This window comes from Arvicola amphibius, chromosome 1 (genome assembly GCF_903992535.2).
Source record: "Arvicola amphibius chromosome 1, mArvAmp1.2, whole genome shotgun sequence".
NCBI lineage: Eukaryota > Metazoa > Chordata > Mammalia > Rodentia > Cricetidae > Arvicola > Arvicola amphibius.
Window position 1 is genome coordinate 30,578,064 of NC_052047.1, and position 21,877 is coordinate 30,599,940.

A 21,877-nucleotide genomic window follows, 5' to 3' on the forward strand; every position below is an offset into this window, starting at 1 on the left:
GTAGTTAACATTAAATGAGGCAGGAGTGTTGGTAATGGAAGCCCAGTTGGGAAGGTGCTGCTGTTGTCTAGCTGGGAGCATGCTCTGAGCTAGGGAAATGATAGTGGAGGCAAATATGGCTGTCTTCGTTAGGGTTTTGTTGCTGTGAAGAGACACCATGGCCACAGCAGCTCTTTTCTTCTAAAGGAAAGCATTTAATTGGGCCTGGCTTATAGTTTCAGAGGCTTAGTCCGTTATCGTCATGGTGGGAAGCATGGCAGCGTGCTGGCAGACATGGTGCTGGAGAAGGAGCTGAGAGTTCCACATACGGATTGACGGGCAGCAGGACATGAACTGAGACAGACTTCTTCCAACAGCGCCACACCTATTTTACCAAGGCCATGTCTCCTAATAGTGCCACTCTCCATGAACTTATGAGGGCCGTTTTTATTTAAACCACCACAGTAACCATAATAGACATTTGTATAGCATTTTCACAGTAAGTTAATTATCTGCTTCTCATTTAAACCTCACTCTAACTCCGCCATACCTTCTAAATGAAGGGGTGGATGTTTAGAGGCTATGCTGTTGAAGAAACCCTCCTAGACATCGGAGGAGCCAAGTTGCGTAAGAGAATGGAGTTGAAGTAGGACACTAAAGGTATCAAGTTGGAAGAAGTATGATAGAATTCCTTAGTAACTCAGTATCCAGTCCCTGGTCACACTGTCAAGTAACTGTTGCATGTGCTTCGAGAGACTCCTTTTGTTTCTGAAGTTTGATATGCAATTACTTCTTGAAAGGACACAGAGAAGGCAAGGAAAGGGATAGTTGCCCTTAATTCAACTGGTCTCAGGGAAGAATCTACAGGCCTCTTCTGAGAACCTTTGGGTTCTCAAATGGTTGAAAATTTAACTTCCTTCCTTCCTTCCTTCCTTCCTTCCTTCCTTCCTTCCTTCCTTCCTTCCTTCCTTCCTTCCTTCCTTCCTTCCTTGCTTCCTTCCTTCCTCAAGCTTCTTTTTTTTATTTTTTGGTTTTTCGAGACAGGGTTTCTCTGCAGCTTTAGAGCCTGTCCTGGAGCTAGCTCTTGTAGACCAGGCTGGTCTCGAACTCACAGAGATCCGCCTGCCTCTGCCTCCCGAGTGCTGGGATTAAAGGTGTGCGCCACCACCGCCTGGCTTCTCAAGCTTCTTCTATCCTCTTCTCTCTTCTCCTCCTCTCTCCTCCTTTCCTCTTCCCTCTCCTCCTCTCCCCTTCCCTTCTCTCCTCTCCTTTTCTCTCCCCTCGCTTTCTTTCCCCTCCACTCCCCTCTTCTCCCCTCCTCTCCCCTCCCTCCTCTCTCTTTTTCCCTCCCTTTCTTTCTGCATACCATGGTGGTCAGAAGACAATTTACAGGAGTCTTTTCTCCTCTTTCCACCATGAAGAGTTCTGGGGATTGAACTCAGGTCATCAGGTTTGGAGGAAAACATCTTTTACCAATTGAGTCACCTTGCCAGCTCCTGTTTAAGTTTGAAGGCACTAGATACAGGACTACTGATCCCTGTACCCAGGTAGGTCGTCCTGAGGAAGGTTAGCTCTGACTGGGTGGGCTGCTTTTCTCTAGAGGTCTCGGTAGGAGCCATATATGGAGCCTAGTAATGGAGATATCAAGGACCATCCCTGTAGTTTCCCTTTGACACCACTCTGATGCCATCCTTACTCAGTTAGTGTGGATCGTACCCACAACCATGCCCATTCATCATTCAGATCAGTTATGCTGTGTGTTCCGGCATGTGTTTCAGATCCCATGATCTTGAAGCCTAAACCAACAATACAGGCAGTGGAGTGCACTTTTGCCGTCTGAGATATTTGTTCTCTGAAGTCAAATAGCAGAGCGTATTAGAGAGCTGAGGGAAACCAGGAGAGACAATGCGTACATCACCGTCATCATCATGGAAAATCTTGATTAGCATTTCCTAGGAAATGGCTGGGCAGGATGGAGGTTGAGCTAAGAGAGAAAGTGCTTTGGGCCTTGCCCAACCCAGTCTGGACACTTTAGACCCTCCTAGCTGGAGGGTGAGGAGGGCCTCTGTTCATAATTTACAACTGCAGTAGCATTAGAAAATTAGCACAGTATTCTCACCATCTGTTTTCTTACTTTAGAATCCCAGGATCTTCAATGGCAGGAGAAAGAGCGACCAGAAGACCGAGATGAATTTTAACACTATCCTAGAAGAGATTCTTATTAAACGGTCCCAGCAGAAAAAGAAGACATCCCCGCTAAACTACAAAGAGAGACTTTTTGTACTTACCAAGTCCGTGTTAACCTACTACGAGGGCCGAGCGGAGGTAGGAGACAATTTACTCTGCCGCGTTCAGTGTCAGTACCATTGAGCAGGTGATGCTCTCCACTGAGTTAGTGGACTTGAGGTTACAGTTTGTTGTTATTTGGACTAGAAAGGTGAGATTTAGCATGTGCTAGAATTTGGCACAGGTCTGTCATTATAGGTTAAGATATATGGCTATGCATTTGGTGTCAGAACTAATATTAATCAGCCAGAGAAAACACATTCCTGCTTTTCCTGTTTGTTGTAGGTCCTTATATAATTTATTAGGTGTGCCGAGTGATGGCTTTTCCCCCACAACCCGTCATGTTATGTATCAGAGCCCAAGCTGCTTTGTGTGAACGTTTCTTCATTACTTGAAGCTGATGAGTTCTTTGGCGAACCATTTATTGAAGTTGATTACAGAGGAATTCTTCAACTCTTGATGCTGAGCATCTTCTGCAGTGATCTTTGCTGGGGCAAGGAGAGGAGAGAAGCACTGTCTCATGAGCTCCCGATGTGTTGAGGAACAGTGACGAAGGGAGGGGTTTTGGCTAGGCAGCTTCTGGCTTTCCACAAAGAATGTGAATGAGTGGCTCTGTCTGGGCCAGTTTCAAATCTTGCCATGGTGGACATGGTCTTTATACTACTGCCATAGTCTTCTGTGCTAGAAATTCCTTTGGGGTGTAGAGAATGACCGGTAACTGCATTTCTCTTGACGGCTTGCTGCAGCACAGGTGACGATGGCGAATGTCTGGTGGGCCTGGTGTTTGGGCAGAGTCCAGGCGTTTCTCTCAGATGTTGCTTTGCTTGTTTTGTTGTTGTTTTCTTATTCCGTGTTTTGGTTCCCTTCATTTATACAGAATGGCATTGCTTTTTCTGGACAATCTCAGCTCTGCCATCTCTGCTGTGGCATACGGCCGTGACCTGTGCTATTCTTCAGGCTCACACCCCACAGAACCAGATTCCCTTAACTCGAAACCCCCCAAATCTTGCAAACTGAAGCTTCAAAACTGTAAAATTAGAGCTGAGGTGAGACCATGCTCACTCTTCATCCTGTTCACTGTGGACACACACATAGGTGTGCCCAGAACTATAAATGTGACTGGTTATGTCGACTACCTTAGTGTAGTGAGGAGCTGCGGGCTGGCCTGTTTTTCATCATCCCGCCCGGCTCCCAGCCACTGGCTAGTTTTACACCCAAAATAACAACACACAAACTTTATTCACTTAAACACTGCCTGGCCCATTAGTTTCAGCCTCTTACTCACATCTTGGTTAACCCATATCTAATAATCTGTGTAGCACCACGAAGTGGTGCCTTATGAGAAAGATTCTAGCGTACGTCCATCTTGGGCTGGAGCTCTATCGTGTCTGTCTCCCTGAGGAGAGGCATGGCAGTCTGACTAACTTCCCAGCATTCTGTTCTGTCTATTCCACCCACCTAAGGGCTGGCCTATGAAATAAGCCAGGCAGTTTCTTTATCAACCAATGAAATCAACTCAAACAGAAGACCCTCCCACATCACCTTAGTCCTACTGAGAAGGAATGTGTATGCTACATTTCTTTTTGTTATCCAAGAAGTTCACAAATCCAGTAGGGTTTCAGATAAGAATTACCAGAAATAGGGATTATCTTAAAATTGCAAGCGGGTTTGGAGGGAAAGAGTAAGCTTTTGCTGTATGGTAATGATTTGTTATAATTTGAATTTAATATAGTTAGTCCAGGAGAGGAATAGAAACACAGCAGCGAGAATGGTAAAAGGAGGCACTTTACCAACCCCAAACCTGCAGAAGCTTACGTTGTCAACTTAGAAATATGTACTGATACTGTTAAAATTCAACACAGGGAGGGCCAGGAGATGGCTCGGTGGTTAAAAGCGCTGACAATTCTTTCAGAGAACCTGTGTTTGATTCTCTGCATCCACATGTATCCTCACAGCCAGCTGTTACCTCTAGTTTCAGGGGTTCTGATGACCTGTTCTGGCTTCTGCGGGAGCCAGGCATGTATCAGGTGCACAGATATACATACGGGCAAAACACTGTACCCAGAAAGAGAAAGTACAGCACAGTGGTCAGCTCACTCTGAGGATGTTTAGTCTGTAATTGGTCCTGGATGTCTGTGAGGGGGCTGGTTCCTCTCACCACCATCTCATATGCTCAGATCTATTCAATAAAATAGTGCACCATTTGCATGTAACCTGTGCACATCCTCTTGTGTATTTTAAATGACCTGTACATTGCTTATAATACCAGATACAATATTGATGCTATAAAAACACTCATCCTATATTCCTTAGGAAATAACAGCATGAGAAAAGTCTGTGTATGTTTAAACAGATGCATTTTTCCCCTCCAGATATTTTCCAGGGTTGATTGATTCTGTGGACTCAGAACCTATAGATCTGGAAGGTTAACTGTGCAAAGTTAAAAGTATCACAACTGTTTAAGCAGAATGAATAGACAGGGGTCCCTTCTTATTTCAGATCCCAGTCTCTCTCTGAATGTCGGGTGGCTTCAGTCATGGTGAGAACCGGGCAGGGCAGAATGAAGTAGTTGTCGCACATGTAGAAGTCCCTCTACTAACCCTTATTCAGAGTCTGTGTCTTTTCTGACTCACCGGCCTCATGACCCCAGCCGCTAGCTGAGTTTCTTTCCTGATTCCCCGCTCCCCCAGCTCCTCTGATGTGTGGGGTGGTGTTTTAACCTCTCATGATTTCTGCTGTCATGGATGGGCTGGCATTCCTTAGTGACTGGTCACAGATCTGTTGACTCTCACAGTCAATAGTTGTTGGGGGTAGGAATGTAGCCAGGTGCTAGAATGTATGCTTAGCATGTTCCAAATCATTGACTAGATCCCCACCCCTAAACAAACAAATAATTTGAATTATTTGTAATTTAAAGATAAGAATCAGAATTCTTGAAATAACTACTAACAATACTGGGAAGACTTCTGAGTGGCACCTCTCAGCTCATCTTCTAGAAAATCCTAGAAACAGTTCACTCCAGCATCACTGCCCTGACTGGGGGGCATGCGTCGGTGCCCGTTTGCAGTGGATGAACCTTCTGCTTTTTTGTTTCTGTTCTTCGAATCACTATTCAAAAGCAGAGTGAGGTGGGGAACCCATGAGACTGTTGAGTTAGAAAGTAAGATTCTAGAGCTGGGCTGTGAAAATCACTGGAATCACTTGAGACATTTAAATTTCTATAGCTCTTCCGTCTTCACACGAAAGCTGGTGAAGAGGCTGTTGCTTCAGTGGTCCCATTCTTGGCCCCTCATGGCCATTGGATGCTTTGTTAGAACTCGGAGTTAATCATAATGTCCATCCTTCCTTCACTCTCTGCATCCAACCCCAGAAATGTGATGGCAAAAGCCTTTCCTGAGACGGTTCCTGCTGACTTCACTTACGGTGCTTTTCAAAGTTCTTGAGAAATTCTGTTTTAGACAGATCATCAGAAACCTGGTTAAAATATCTCCTGGAAGTCTCATATTGAGGAACTAGTGTTTCAGGTTACCTTGGGCAGTTGATTTTTTTCAGTTTGCCTTTTCTCTCTTTTGGTGGTTAATTCGTTGACGTCTGGGCATGTTCCAGTGAACTGGGAAGCAAAGATCATGACAGTTTATGGTACACCATCTTACGGTACCACAGACCGTGGAGGTCCGTGAGCGAGCGATGCTGCTTTCTGCTCGGGGAACCAGATGGCAGATGGACGAGGTCGCTTGACATTCCTGGGGAGGCTCCGTGTGACATGGGGATGGGGGTCAGGGGAGTGCAAGACTGGAGTTTGTTCAAGAAAAATGCCTACTGGATACTGGCAAGAGAAAATGGTGAGGTGTTGAATAAAAGAAACCACGTGGTATGCGAATTTTGCAACAGTTGTTAGCTAAGGAAGCAGCACACTTTAGATTGGGCCGTGGTGCTCTGTGGCTGGTTTGCTGCCTGCAGTACTGTGGCAGGCAGCATGGGCACTACAAACAGACTGTAAGGTCAGAGGGGCTTGAACAGTGTGGCAGGGCCCCTGAGCAAGCTTCTTTGTCAGACTGTCTTTGGATTGCCAGCCCCCAAATAACGACATGGAGACTTATCTTTAATTATGAAAGCTTGGCCTTTAGCTTAGATTTATTTTCAGCTAGCTCTTATAGCTTAATTAACCCATATATTTTTTTATTCTACATTCTGCCACGTGACTAAGTTACCTCCTCTCAGTACTACATGCCCAACTTGGTCCGCTCACATAACTAGAGTCCTCTTCTCCTTCCTCTCTTTCCCTGGAAATCCCACCTGTCCCCTCTTGCCTAACCATTGGCCATTCATCTCTTTATTAAACCAATCAGAAGGCGCCTTTGGCAAAGACCCATCTTTCCAGTGTATACAAATATTCCCCAATGTCCTCTGCTCCGCCTGCGTGCCTAGAGTCACAATGAGAGCTTCCTAACTGTGCTGGATAATTTTAAGTCAACTTGACACAAGCTTAAATCATTTGAAAGGAGGGAATTCCAATTAAGAAAATGCTTCTGCTTCCATAAAATCAGGCTGTAGGCAAGCCCATAGGACATTTCTTAATTAGTGACTGATGGAGGAGGGCCCAGCCCAATATGGGTGGGTGCTACCCCTGGGTTGGTGATCTTGAGTTCTATAAGAAGGCAGGCTGAGAAAGTCATGAAGCAAGCAAGCAAGCAAGCAAGCAAGCAAGCAAGCAAGCAAGCAATCAAGCAAGCAAGCACACTCCTTCATGGCCTCTGCATCAGCTCCAGGCTCCTTGCTTGTTTGAGCTTCTGTCTTGACTTCCTTAAATGATGGATTACAATGTGGAAGTGTAAGTCAAAGAAACCCTTTCCTTCCCAACTTGCTTTTGGTCATCCCAGTGGTACCCTAATTAAGACACTAATTAAGACAGTGCTTGCTCACAGTCAGCTGCGAGTCATCCCTGCGGGAGAAGGCAAAACAAAAGCAAAGTTTCCAGGCACCAGGTGAGGTACAAACAATGAAGGATGTGCGTGATCCTCTCATACTGTGACAATAAGCCTGTCTGTGAGGGAAGAGTGCTATAGATTCAGTACCCATGGTGTTTGTCTTAGTAGATACCCAAATTACATGTGCTAGAAGGAAAGCAACTGTTTAGCACAAGTCATACTCGTGGTTAGTTGAGGTACAGCGAGCCACCCTGACCAGCTTTAGAAATGTCCAACTTGCCAGACACTAACCAGTGGCCGACTCTGTAAGCAGGTCTTTCTTAGTCTAGCGTTCTCGGTGTGACTTTTGGAACACTGTATGTGCTGGCTGCAGTGCTGAGTATGTTTTTTTCATGCGTATGGCTTATTCGGTTTCATTTCAGAATGAGGAACCAAGGCAAAGAAAGATAAGAACCTTGCATAGGGTGTACCATGCCATACTAGAAGTTGCACGTTCTTGCAAGAAATTGCAGGGCTGTTTCTTCAAAGCCTGTCTTTGAAACCACTTTGCTGCTCCAGGAAAAATTAGGGTAAGAATTAAAAAAAAAAGGAAAGAAAGAAAGAGAAGCATTACTGCGTTCTCTGTAATACAGATAAAATTTTACTGTAGAGGATATTTTACTATTTCCAGTTAAAACTGTTTTTGAATTTTCCTTGTATTGAGAAAAACATTCACACTGAACAGTTTTTTTTCTCTAGTCTGCCTCTAATTGGATTCTCTAAAGTAACATTTTCAATTTGTGTATGGGGTTTAAAATGATTTTATGTAGATTGTATCTTTTTATACGCCTAACTTCATTTTCATCTCCATTTTGACACGAGCACACATCTGATGCGAGAGACTCCAGAGTGGCTCCTGTGCCAGGTGGTGCCACATCACGCAAGCTCCGTGGAGACAGGAAGTCCTGGGACTGGCACCTCTCTGGCCCCTGCCCTATGAATCTATCACTCTGTTTGCTTATTCATTTATTATGTCAGTAGTAACAGGGTTGCTTGGCAAATTCTAGAAAATTTTCGAGCTTGAAGAAGTGGTTGTGGGAAGTTGTGGTTTGGAATGAAGTCAAACAGAAGTTCCTAGTAACCTGGAGACCCACTCTATAAGTTCTAAAGTAAACAGGACGGAACCCTTTGCCCGTGAGTATGTATTAGCTTATGCAGTTTGTTTTAGAACTGAGTTAAATTGTAGGATAATGCAAAAGAAAGACTTTTTTCTCTTTTTCAGCTTCCCAAGGGCTGTGGCAGGGATCATAGCTTGCTCAGCATTGTATTTCTGCAACTTTGGTACAGGGTGGACACTCAGTACGTTATACATAGTTGAATAGATTGCAGGTGAGCTAGGGAGACTGCTACTCCAGAATCAGGTAGAATGGGTTTATCCGTGACCACCAGATGTTTGATTCACTGGGATTCCCTGACAGGACAATGGAAGCCATCAGTTACAGTTATGACGTCACAGACTGCTGCATGCCTTGGAAAACTTGTGTTCCAGAGGGTGTCCTGGGCCATATGAGTGTTTTCTTAACTAGGCTTGGAAACCTAGAAGGTTTTAGTAATACAGAGATGAGAGTCACCAAGATGGAACTTTCTTCCATTGTAAATTAGTTCATCCCCGAGTGAAACCCTCAGGTATACGGGCTTCTAGTCCCTTTCCGAAGGTTTGTATCTTGCAGCATGTCATGCATGCTGGGAAGTCGGTATGACATGGGAAAATAACCCCATTTGCCGCAGACCCTCCAAAAGCATTTGTATCACACGGAAGAGTTACTGCTCCAGATGTCATAGCCCACCTCTCACCCCAGGCTTGCAGCCAACCCTGGGAGGGTGCGCCTGGAACCATGACTAGAACCATGCCTTAGTTTTCTCCTATGCATATATATCTCTGATAAGGCTTAATGAAAATTTTGTGTTTAGAAAGAGTTACTAATATTTAAGAGCAAACAGAAGAATCATAATTTTTATAACAAAATTGCTACTGGAATATAAATATTTTAGTATTACTACAATTGATCTGATACCTGAGTTGGCTGCTAATCTGTGATATATACAGTATAGATACATTGGAGGATGGGTTGTTCATGTCCCAGGTGGGATGGACTGAGATATCATAGAATATTGTCACACCACTCAAAATGGCATTACATTTAAAACTTATAAATTGTTTAGTTCTTGGAGCTGAAGAGATGGCTTAGAGGTTAAGAGCACTGGCTGCTCTTCCAGTGGACCTGGGTTCAATTCCCAGCACACACATGAAAGCTCACAACTTTCTGTATCTCCAGTTCCAAGGGACCCGACACCCTCACTCACACATACATGAAGGCAAAACACCAATGCACATAAACTAAAATAAATGAACAAATTAATTGTTTAGTTCTGAAAATTTCCATTTAATAATTTTAGACCATGATTGATTCCAGGTAGTCAAACTTTAGGAAGCACGACCATAGATGAGCAAAAATTTTTGTATTTCATGGTTAATACAGTGGTTAGTGTAATTATCATTATTATTTTTTTTTTTTGAGGCAAGGTGTCTCTGTCTAACTCTGGCTGTCCTAGAACTCTCTCTATAGACCAGCCTGGCCTCAAACTCAGAGAGATCCACCTGCCTCTGCCTCCAAGTCCAATATGATATATTTTACGCTCTCAGAATCAACTGTATCATTACATGAAAACTCATTTTATTAGCATTTGAACCTCCTTGTTTCTGAAATAAAGCAATATTATGCCAGCTTTTTATTTATATTTTGCTTCCCTTTCTTTTGTCTCTTCCAATTTTGACTTTTATTATTGTCTTCTCCTTGGTACCTGACCTTCTGCCTCATTAATTATTTAAGAACACCAAGATACCAGATCGGAAGTCTAAAGGTCTGACACTACCTTAATTTGCTAAATTAATTATTTTCCCTGGATAATATTAATCTTTTTGTCCCCTTAGGAAGCTGAGATCTTTTAAAACATCTTTTAAAAGATTTATTTTATTATATTATATGAATGTTTTACATGCATTGAGATCAGAAGATGGTGTTAGGTCCCCTAGAACTGCAGTTAAGGGTGGCTGTGAACCACCACATGGGTGCTGGGAACCAAACCTGGGTCCTCTGCAAGAACAAGTGCTTTTAAACAGAGCCGTCTCTCTAGCCCCACATGGACACTCTTCTCTAGCCACAGTACAGAGATCAATATCCAGACACTGGAGCCGACTCTGTAGTCACATCTCCTTTAAGTGCCTCTGGTTTTACCATTTGTTGTCTCTGTACCCTCTTCCTCCTCCATTCTCAATCCACTCGGTGTGGGGGTAGAGCTAGGCAGATCTCTGAGTTCAAGGCCAGCCTGGTCTACAGAGAGAGTTCTAGAACAGGGTCCAAAGCTACACAGAAAAACCCTGTCTCAAAAACCAAAAAGAAAAGGAAAAAAAATCAACATTTTCTCGCATAAGTGATATTGTCTGGTTTAATTTATTTATACGATGTAGCTCTGAGCAGCAGAAATCAACAAAATGGTTCCCATCAAAGTTTCCTTTGTTGAATTTTCACAAGCCCTAGCTCTCGGCAATTTTTAGTGATAACCAAAGTCAAGTTTGCATCGAAGATTTATTTAGCTCTCTTTTCCCCACTGAATATATTCAAAGACTGCTGAAAGGACCAAAGGCAATTATGGAAAATCAGCTTCCAGAAAGTTTGGGAAGTAGCATAGTTGAACCCAACTGGTTCCTCCACCTCTCTCTTCCCGTCTGCCTGCCGTACAGTGATGGCCTTGTCTTTGTCACAACTGTGGCAACTTCCTGTAGATGTCCCTTTCAAAGTACTCTGCTGTCAGTTAACGTAACAGGCATTTTGTTTCAGGAACTGCAGGGCTACAGATTCTGAGAGCTTGGAGCTGCTTCCTTGGGATCCCCAGTTTCCTCTAAGGGATGGTGCAGGCTGACACTAGAGGCATACTTGCACGCACGTGCACAAACACGCGTGTGCGAGCACACACACACACACACTCTTACCCACTTAACACAAACACACACCCTTCTCCCCAACACATACATATGCACCCTATCCCCTAACACACACATGCCCTACCCCACTAACACATACACCCTACCCCTCTAACACACACAAACCCTACCCCTAACACATACACTCACACCTTACCCTACTGACACAGATACACATCCTACCCCTAATACATACACACCCTACTCCCAACACACATACATACCCTAGCCCCTAACACACACACACACACACACACACACACACACATACACACACCCTACCTCACTAACACACCACACATACATGCACACACACAGAATAGGGATGATTGGACTTACCTTGGGAGACTGTTTATGGAATGGAATATGCTTTAGTTGCAAAGTTAGAAACTGTTGTGATTTTTTTCTTTGATATATAGAGGTTGGGAGGTGTTGTAAGGGTTTTCAGATGGTCTTCCAAGAGCAGGAACACAAGAAAGGATAGGCAGAGAGAAGTCATTTCATGCAAAGGGGACATGCGCAAAGGCGCTGAGGGTAAAATTGGACTTGGCAAGTCTGGAGCTTTTATACTCCTAGACCCATGTGTGTACTGAATACATACATACATACATACATACATACATACTCATACAAAGGGGTGATTGATTGGTTGTCATAATGGAGAATTATACATTTTCAGAGCCAAAGATACTTTGAAGAATGACCTCCAGACTGTCCAGTTTTGAAAACTCAGGGTAAGGAAGTGATTTGCTTCCGGTCACCCAGTAACTGATAGGCAGCCTGAACCAAGCGCTCGCTTTCTGATTACACCACTTGAGTTCTGGAAACTGAAGTGTGAGTTGTGCAAACAAGTATGGGCACTCTGCCTTATCAGATAACACAGTGGGGTGAAGTTATAGCAGATCCCAGCAGGATCAGCATGGAGCCCCATGGGAGAACCAGTGACTCCTGAGGCCCTGGGTTCAGTACCAGTTCCAGGAGAAGAGGGCGTGAACAGGGGATAGATTGATGATTGCTCAGAGACTTTAGCTTAAGAACCTCGTCCCTGTGAAGTAAGCACCACAACCCTCCGTCTCTCATCTTCATGGGACGTTTTGGACATTCCCTGGGTAAACACCTCACTCTTTCTGAATGTCTGCACATTCATTCCTGTGATATCTGTGCTCCTGTTTTCCCTGACCAATATCGGTACCTAATAATTTCCCCGAGGCCCCAAATTGTTTAATAATTTAAGCATGCCAGACAGTACTTCACACCTGTTAACTCCAGCGAGTTTCTGCTGTTGGTGAGCCTGTGCTGTGAGCAGAAAGCGTGCAGGGAAGTCAGAAACAGCTTTAGACGCTGCCACGGTGGCTGCCACTCTTGCCTAGTTCCTTTTTATTCTTTAGAGGACATCCATCATGTAAATTTAGAAGCAGGCTGTTGTGTGTGTTTGTTTTAAAGTATTTACTGATGTTAGTCTCTCCCAGAGTAAAAAGCAGACATTATTTATGCAAGTAGCCACAGGAAGACATCGCATGACGATTTGAAAAAGTGAAATTACATTTTGAGTTGTTTCGAAAAGGTAGCAGAGCACAGCCACTCACCAGTGAACACAATAGAATGAATAGTTTTGTATCCTGACACTGTTAGCTTTGGACTCTGTGAACAGGATGGACCTCCAAGATACCTGTTGAGGTTTAATGATTACCAGTGAGACTGTTACCTATTTCTTAATCCAACTTTATGTTTGTCTTTTTTGTTTTTAATTTTTAAAATTTTTCTTCTTCTTCTTCTATAGTCCAGGGATATCTTAGACTCACTACAGAGCCTAGACTGGCCTTGAACTGTCCCCCGACCCTGTGCCCACTGGATTATAGGCACAAAATGCTATTCGTGACTTAACTTTGTTTTTCTCATTTTAGAAAAGTCTCTAAGATTAGCAAATGCGTTGGTAAATTTCCCAAAAGAAAAATTGTTCGAAGTGTGACAATATAGTTGTTTATTCAGTAAAAATGTGAGTAAGAAGCTTAACAAACTGCTAGTACTCCATAGTCTGTTGTGAGGAAGGCCTTTCCCGTTATTATTCTATGGTATTGAAGAAGGCATGCCAGTGGGCCCCATTCCTTCCTGATTAGACTGCAGCATGCACGTTTTGATCCCCATGGAGGGTTGGGGTATAACCTACTGGAGTCATGTGCTTTCCTTTGTAATATGGGGTTCAGCTCATCTGCCTGGGCATGGTGGGGAACCAGTCAGTTATGACAGAACGGGAGAAGCAGGGATAGTGGAGAGACTGATCCTGGTCCAGCTCAGCTCAGTCTGATGGGGCCCCAGTTCTACCCCTGCGGGGTCTTGTGAGTTTCTCATACTGCCTCGGCTCTGCAGGGAAATCAGCCTGGCTTCCCCACCTGCACTTCTTGTTCCTCATCCTCATGGGCAGGGTTGTTTGAGGACATTGTGGCTTTCTGATTACCCTGGACTCCAGGCTTCCCAGATGTGCGATAGTGCCATTGTGCCTATGGAGGGGTTCCGGGTTCCTTTCTATGCAAAAATTTGATACAGAGATCCTTGGAGGCATAGAGGTTCTGCATACGTACCCGTGCGGCTCCATCTTCTCAGCCTTCCCATAAATGATGCCTGTAAGTTATCCACAGCTTTGTCACACTGACTCACAAGTGAAGACTCCAGGGACAGCCAAGTCAGGTGCACTCCCATTTGGCAAGGTGCCTCAAGCTGTCTTATCTCTCTGGCTAGCACACTGACTGTTAAACCACACGGTGCTACTTTCCACCCAGGGGGACTTCCTTAGACATCTTCACTGGCCACCTTGGTGTGTGTGCTTCCTTCCTTTTCCCTTCCTCTGGCCTTGTGTATCAGGCCTTGAAAAGGGCACCCTTTGCCAGTCCACTTACCCCTGCTTCTTCCTTAAGAAAGACCACGTGCTATGTTTGTTAAGGGAGACTGCACTGTGGAAAGTGGTGGGTACCTTATGATTTAAGAAAATTAGAGTCCAAGGTCCATTTGCATTTACTCACAATTGAAGAGTCCATTTGGGTCTTTTTCTCTTAGGCTGTCTGCCTTTCATTTACTTTTTACAAGATATAGAATATATATTCTAAATCAAGCCATCATCTGTATGTGCTTTATACTTGTGTTTGTGGTTTGTGGCTTGTCTAGCTCTCTTGTTCTAAAATTAAATTACAATTTTGAATTTATTGGTGTATGTGTGTGTGTGTGTGTGTGTGTGTGTACACATGCACCGTGTCGCCTGTGTGGAGGTCAGAGGACAACTTGCAGGAGTTTGTTTTCCTTCTATAGTGGGTTCTGGGGATTGAACTCTGGTCGTCTGGCTTGGAGGCAAGTGCCCTCTTGGGTTCAGACATCTAACCAATCCAGTTACTTGTGTGTGTGTGTGTGTGTGTGCGCACGCGCGCGCGCGTGCGCGCACGCACAACATGTATATATTTCCTTTTATTGTGGTAAAGTAGGCATAACCTAAATTTACTATTGTAACCATTTAAAGGAACAAATCAGTGACCTTACTGTTGTATAAAAGCCACAAAAATTTAGTTCCATCAATCCAAGCAGAAATTATCTCCATTAAAAAAAAAAACAAACTCAAAAACCTCAATTCCCCATCCTTTCAGCTCCTGCCAACCATCAGCTTGCTTCCTGTCTCTGGACTGGATTGTTACAGAGATAGGATTACATGATAAGTATTCTTTTGTTCATGGCTGCTTTCACTAAGCTTGATGGTGTCTAGGGTCATTCATGCTCTAATATGTGTTTTTATTTCATCCCTTTTTCCAGCTACATAATATTCTGTTGTATTGGTGTGCCGTATTCTCTTGGTTTGTATAAAAACTATTTTGATTACTCTTATATTTTGACTGTTGTAAACAGCTGCTGTGAATATTCATGTTTCTGTGTAGACCTAGGCTTTTGTTTCTCCTCTCTATAGAAGCTCAATTTCTCCGCCTTTGAGAAACTATGTTTTCTCTTGGTTTTTTTTTTTATTTTGTTTATTGGTGTTAGGCTGGCTTTGAACTTGTGATCCTCCTCCCTCTGCATCTTGAGAGCATGCCTTACAGGTGTGTGCTAAACATCACACCTGTGTTCAGCAAATCCTCCACTGCTCTTGTTTCTCCTGTGTATTCGGGGCCTTCCATGAAGTGGTGTCTTGCTGTTGTTTGCCTTAGGCAGACACTGTGAGTGTCTTCACATACCTTAATTAGAAAAAAAATGGCTATAGGCTGTAGCTCATTTGGCAGGACTGATGCTTCCAGCCCCTAAGGATGCACTAATCAATGTCTAGCACCCGGGGGACCTGGTTTTTAGCTTTGTCAAGTTCTGTGGTATATTTCCACTGTGGCTGCTGTCTGATGTGCAGCATGATGCTGAGGGCAGAACTAGGTAAGGATGCTGTCAGTTGCTCCAGCACAACAGAGGGGAGGAGGGCGTGAAGGGAGCTCCATTGAGGCTGCCTGACAGTGGATGCAGGGCCCTGCAAAGCCACTGTGCCATTCAGGCGTTAGTCCGGAGAGAAAAGGATTGAGTATTTATTATCCACCCCAACTCTTTAAAGACTGTCTTTTGAGACAGGCTGTACTGTCTTAAGAGAAATCCTAAGCTGAGGAGACTTAATTAACCAGCTTGCTGGCCCCCAGCTGATTAGAGTCAAAGTGAGAACTTAAGTAGCCTGGGTCTTCCTTACAGCAGAGCGCTCTTCTGCTAATTAAGTATTATGGGTTGGAGTTTCCCTAATCTACCCCAGGCTTGGTGCTTTGCAGATTCGAGATTTAGTACATTGCTGTGTTCAGGTCTGCCATTTGTTAGGTGAGACTATGCAGAGCCGGATGAAGAAGGGGGGAAGGCTCAATTAGTGAAGTCTGCAAGGGACCCTGGTGTGAGCTTCCAAAAGTCCACTTCCGGGCAGTGACCTCAGACACGCTCAATTAAACCCAGCAGGGACTGAAACTCACTCAATGCCTTCTTTCTTGTGTGCCCTCCCCACTCCAGACTTCCAGGGTGAAAGCGGGCGCTCAGAGAAACTGTTTTTATAAACTGTTTCAGGCCAGTGAGTCACTCAGAGCTGGGAACAGTGACAGCGTCCCCAAGTCTTCCGAAGACTAGCTGTCCTTCTCAGTGTGCTGTTTTCTGTGCAGGGACCAGAGGCAGAAGGGGAGAAATGGTGGGAGGAGGGAGCCAGCCTGTCTGTTATGATCTGTAGGGAACTGGATGGAGTATGGGTTCCTAAGCTTGCCTGCCTAGTTGAACAGATGTGCACACATGTTTAGCGCCTTTGTCTAGTATGTGACTGCCCCCGGGCTTGGAAGTTTCTGTGGTGTTCCTCCCGAGGGAGATGAATTCCGACTGCTAAGCAGATGTTCCTGAGTGATTTACCAAGCCTGACTGAATTCTTGGTGACTTTTTCCCCCATGCAAGGCTTTTGCCAGAACAGCTGAGCTCTGCAGTTTGTGTTCCAGAACCCCAGACACGCTTTCTCCTCGGATTTACTTTCTACACTGGTGAAGTCTTTTCCTCCGCCTGGCTTCCTTTGTGTCAGGGTCACGTGCAGAGGTGACCGAGTTCTTTCTGGGTGTCCAGTTGTCTGTGCACATTCCAGGAACTCTGCTGTGGGGGGAGCTGTTCTGGGGAGGAGCCAGCCATTGTCCCGAGAGGCCCCTCCCACTTCTTCTGAGTTTCCAGCACAGAGTAAGGACCAGTGGGCAGCTCACTTGCCTCTCAGCTCTCAGGTCAGGGAAGACTTCTTCTCCTGCTCTCTTTTATTGTTTTTCCACTCCTCTGGTGTGAAGGCCAGGAGGCTGTGAGAGTTGGGCAGAACAGGGTTTTTGACTGACTTACAAAGCCCTGGTCTTGACATCCTCCCTCCCACTCCCTAGTTCACGTGACACCGAGCATTACTGTCCTCAACTGAGAAACAGAGACCATGACAAGTACAGCCTTATAGGGGTAGCATGCCCCCAGGTAAGCGATGCCTCTGAAAGGGACACTAAATAAGTTTGCAGCAAAGCCTGGCTCGAGTGAGCCTCTGGGGGAAGTCAGTGATGTTGCTGTTGTGAACGCTCAGGGTACCTGAACCCATATTAGTTTTGAGCACTTGTTTTGATTTGAGAGAACAAAATGCCTTGTCCTCTACCTTACCTTCCTTTAAAACTTAAAGGATGCCTAACTGAAATTGGTTTCGAGAGAGGGTTCCTCTGTAGCTTTGGAGCCTATCCTGGAGCTCGCTCTGTAGACCAGGCTGGCCTCGAACTCACAGAGATCCGCCTGCCACTACCTCCCCAGTGCTGGGATTAAAGGCGTGTGCCACTGCCGCCCGGCCATTGCGTAGTTCTTTTAACCAGTAATGGACATTTTTAAGATTACCATTTGAGAGAACATCCAGGGTATGTGTTGTGGGGGGGGGGGGGCGGGAAGGGGTAGTTTGTCTACCTTCAATGAACTAGTGTGTTCTGGAGCTCTGTTCATAGTTCCTGCTGGCTCAGTGAGCTGAACGCTTGGTATAATTTTCCCTGCTTCTCCTGTGGGGGGACCACCCACAGTCTGCCCCCAGCTTGTCTCTGCAGGTAGAGGCCATAATTATGAACCTGCATGTGGATGAATTCCTGGGTCCTCTAAAAAGATTTCTGTGTCAGCACTGTGGGCCTGCTTCTTATTTATACTTACTCAGCTCGAGTTTATGTTGTAGAAATGGAAATTCTAGCCACAGGCTTCAATTTTGTTACCTTCTTGATACTTAGAAAAATGTAGTAGGTCTTCCTGTCATGTATACAAAAGCCATAATTTTTGTTGTTGTTGTTTGAGACAAATTTTCACTCTTGTTTGTGCCTAGGCTGGCCTTGAACTTGTGATTCTCTTGCCTCAGCCTTCAGAGGGCTAGGAATATAAGTGTGTGTCATCATGCCTAACTCAAAACCTTTGCTCCTAAGATCTTAATCTTTGCATATTGTCTGCTAATAACTCTCAAACCCATAGAAAACATATACACAACACCCCCAACACCATCCCCTGAATCAGAGCATTGAACTTCCTACTCCCCTCACCCCCTTTTGGGGGGCCATGGGTGGGCAGGGTCTTACTGTGTATCCCTGGCTGGCCTGGAACCCTGTATGTAGGCCAGACTTACCTCAGACTCACAGATCTACCTGCTGCTGCTTCCCAAGTGCTGCTATTAAAGCCACATGTCACCACACATGACCGCCATCCCTTCATTCACCTTCAGCTGCTGTGAGGCTCTGTTGGGTCCTACTACCTCTGTCACTTTGAGCACAGCTGGAAGAAATATTCCTGGGCCTTCTCAATGGTCCTGGCTCTTTGTTCAGTGAGTGATCGGCAGTGTCTGCCCATGTGAGTTCCGTGGCTCTTGTTCTGGTGGCTTCTTGTCCCCCTCAAAGGCTGTCCTTCCCTGGCCTGCTTCCCAAATGTAGTCATTACTCACTGTTCCTTCCCGGTAGGTATTTGCCTTAGGAGACACTGTCTTTTCCATGACTTCTGCTAGTGTCTTGTCTTGACAATTTCCCTGTTCCTCAACTCCATATATTCTGAGGTCTGGACTCACCTGGTTCTATGATTCTAACTATATATAGCTCAACACTGTCATTTTCCCTTTATCTCCACCAGCACCATAATCCAAGCCAGTACTGCTTCTTAGGTGAATATAGTAACACCTGTCTGGATGACAGCTCAGTTACCTGGTGCCATGAAACCCCCGAAACAATCCTAGCTTCAAATGTAGAAACTGTTTTTCCTCTCTCAATGTGGATGTTGGAAGTAAAGCCTGGAGGCAACTGTTCAGAACTCATAGGGTTGGATCCAAACTAGAGATCTTGATTCTTGCCTTTTTTGCCTAGCTTAGGTCTTTTACTGTGGCCCATGATGGCCACCGGCTCTCTAAGCCATCTTATCTGAATAGAAGCTGAAAGAGGCAAGAGAGGCAAAGGCAGGAGGAGGACCTCTCCCGCCAGAGCCAGCTGCCTTTAACAGTCTTCCCTTGTGCTTCTCACAAAGACTTTCCATCAATCTTACTGGTCAGAACTTAGCCACGTGGTCAGATCTAGGTACAGACTCTTTTGTTCTGGACAACAGCATACCGACCTCAGAGTGGGTGTCATTAACAGAGAATGGGTATTGTGGTAGACAGCAAGCAATCCCTGTGCATTAACAGAGAATGGGTATTGTGGTAGACAGCAAGCAATCCCTGTGCATTAACAGAGAATGGGTATTGTGGTAGACAGCAAGCAATCCCTGTGCATTGTTGGAGGTGGCCCCTTGTTCATTTCTGGCTGCTCAGACTTGGAAATAATCACACAGAAACTGTATTAATTAAATCTCTGCTTGGCCCATTAGCTCTAGCTTCTTATTGGCTAGCTCTTACATATTAATTTAACCCATTTCTATTAATCTGTGTATCGCCACGTGACAGTGGCTTACCGGCAAAGTTTCCTCATGTCTGACTCTGGCAGCAGCTTCATGGCTTCTCTCTGACTCTACCCTTCTTTCTCCCAGCATACAGCCCAGCTTTCCCCGCCTAGTTCTGTTCTTCCCTGCCATGGGCTCGAGGCAGTTCTTTATTCATTAACCAATAAAAGTAACACACAGACAGAAGGACCTCCCAAACCAGTGCATGCTATTGGGCTCCTGTTTCCCTTCTCCTCCAGTCCGCTCGCTGTACACAGTGATAACAAGACAAATATAACCATGTGCTTCCCTACGACTTGTTAGGAACGTCACATTATCCCTCCACACATCCCAAATGGGTAGCCACTGCCTGCCTAGTCCTTGAAGGCATCAGTGTCTCCCGCATCCCAACATGGAGTCTAAGCATTGGCTCTGTTCTCTTTATATAGCACGTCTCCCTCCGTTGACTGACTCAGTCCTATCCATTTCAGCCCCAGCTCCGTAATCACATCTTCCTAGTTCCACTCCACTGTTCCTGATTAGGATAGATTTCCCCGTGTGGACATGGGACATAGCTCAGTGCAATGGAAGTGCCCAGCATGCTGTGGGCCCTAGGGTCAATCCTTAGGCACCACTCCAGATAGCAACTCAACACCCAACATATGTACTTCTTTATGTAATGGCATTTTCCACTTTTGCTTTTTAATTACTTGTCTCTGTTTTAATGTGAGTTGGTTTTAGTTTATTATCAGCATAATTATATTACCCTCTTTCTCTGGTGAAGGTAGGATCCAGGACTGAGGGGGCCTGTGGCAGACTGCTTTTATGTTCCATCTCAGGAAAGGAGAACGGGAGAGAGTTGTCTTGCCAGGCAGCCAGAGTCCAGAGCAGGGCTCAGAATGGCATCTGGAGCTATCCCACCAAGCTCACACGATGCTGCTCATCCTAAAGGGAGCTAGCTTCCCAGGCGCACATGCTGCGGGCTTTGGAGCCAGCAGCTGCTCTCACTCTCCAGCTGTGACAGTGGACATTGGAGCAAACTCAGAGTCTCGGTTCCCTCACATGTCAGCGGAGCAAACACCCTCTCTGCAAGGCTGTATGTACGGCCACACCTGATGGAATATTCTAGACTTCTCTGTCAATGTGGCTTAGAAGACAGGGAGATGGCAGGAGCAGAGATGGAGGAGTACAATTCCCTTCATCACTTCCTCGATGATAGATACTTTGCACAGTGGAAAAGCAGGATTGCCTCCTGGCTTAGGAACAGAAGGGCTTTGAAGCCTTTTTTTAGTTTTTTTTTTTTTTTAAAAACAAATACTTATACAGCATGGAGAGGAGGGGGAAACCCCTCTTCTTCGCTGATTTTAGTTTTTCTGGCTGAGGCCCTAAAAATTAGACTACCAAAAGATAAACACGAGAACTTCTTCCAAGTGCGTGGGCACTTTCATGTGGAGAAGGAAGATATAAAGAGGAGGCACAGAGCTGAAAACTCGTGTTCCTGGCTGACAGGCTGGGCTAGCACAAAAATCAGACGGCACAGGTGGTCTGCACGGGGCTCGCACGGTGTAGTAACTGCTTTTGTGTTGCGCTAAATTCCTGATACAGAAGCTGATGAGAGGAAAGATCTGCTTTGGGCCCATAGTTTCAGTCCATTGTGGAGACAGACCAGGAGACACAGAGCAGTACCTGAAGCAGGGCCAGGGTATGACCTGGCCTCTGTGGCCTACCATCACTAACAGGGCCCGACTGTTGATCTGCCGTAGTAGTGTTCTAGACCTGTGGGTCGGGAGCCCCATGAAGAGGGGTAGGGGTCGCATTTTGGATGTTTATACTACGATTCATAACAGTACTTCATGTGAAAATAATGGTATGGCTGGGGGTCACCACAACCTGAGGAACTGTATTAAAGGGTTGTACTGCTCTACAGCCTTTAAACACAGCACAGCCCAATATTTGAACATACACCTTAGGGGACATTTCCCATTCAAACCATACGCACTGGTCTCTGTCAGCTCCTTGCCCAAGCTGGTTTTTCTTACTGATGCTGTGGAGAGCCCTGCTCCCTCCCCACCAGGGGACTTCAGGAAGAAGGCCGGCTGGTACACCTTTCCTGTACCCACTATTTTCATGGTGCTTTTAACGAAAAATAGTCACATCCCTTGGTCATCTACTGGGGGTAGTGCCCTCTTTCCGAAGTGCTCACTGTGGCAATATGCTCGGTAAGTCAGTACAGACTTTATTCTCATGACTGTGAGTATTA

At 45.2% G+C, this 21,877-nt stretch overlaps 1 protein-coding gene across 2 annotated transcripts in view; it reads left to right on the forward strand.

Annotated features, from left to right (window-relative positions):
• The window catches only part of Tec (tec protein tyrosine kinase), a 105,089-nt gene that overhangs the window by 38,047 nt on the left and 45,165 nt on the right, over nucleotides 1–21,877 (forward strand). For both annotated transcript variants that reach the window (XM_038334115.2, XM_038334112.1), the window contains exon 3: nucleotides 2,119–2,304. In XM_038334115.2, coding sequence (XP_038190043.1) covers nucleotides 2,167–2,304 — 138 coding nt within the window. In that variant the 5' untranslated portion in view covers nucleotides 2,119–2,166. The remainder of the gene's footprint in view (nucleotides 1–2,118; nucleotides 2,305–21,877) is intronic.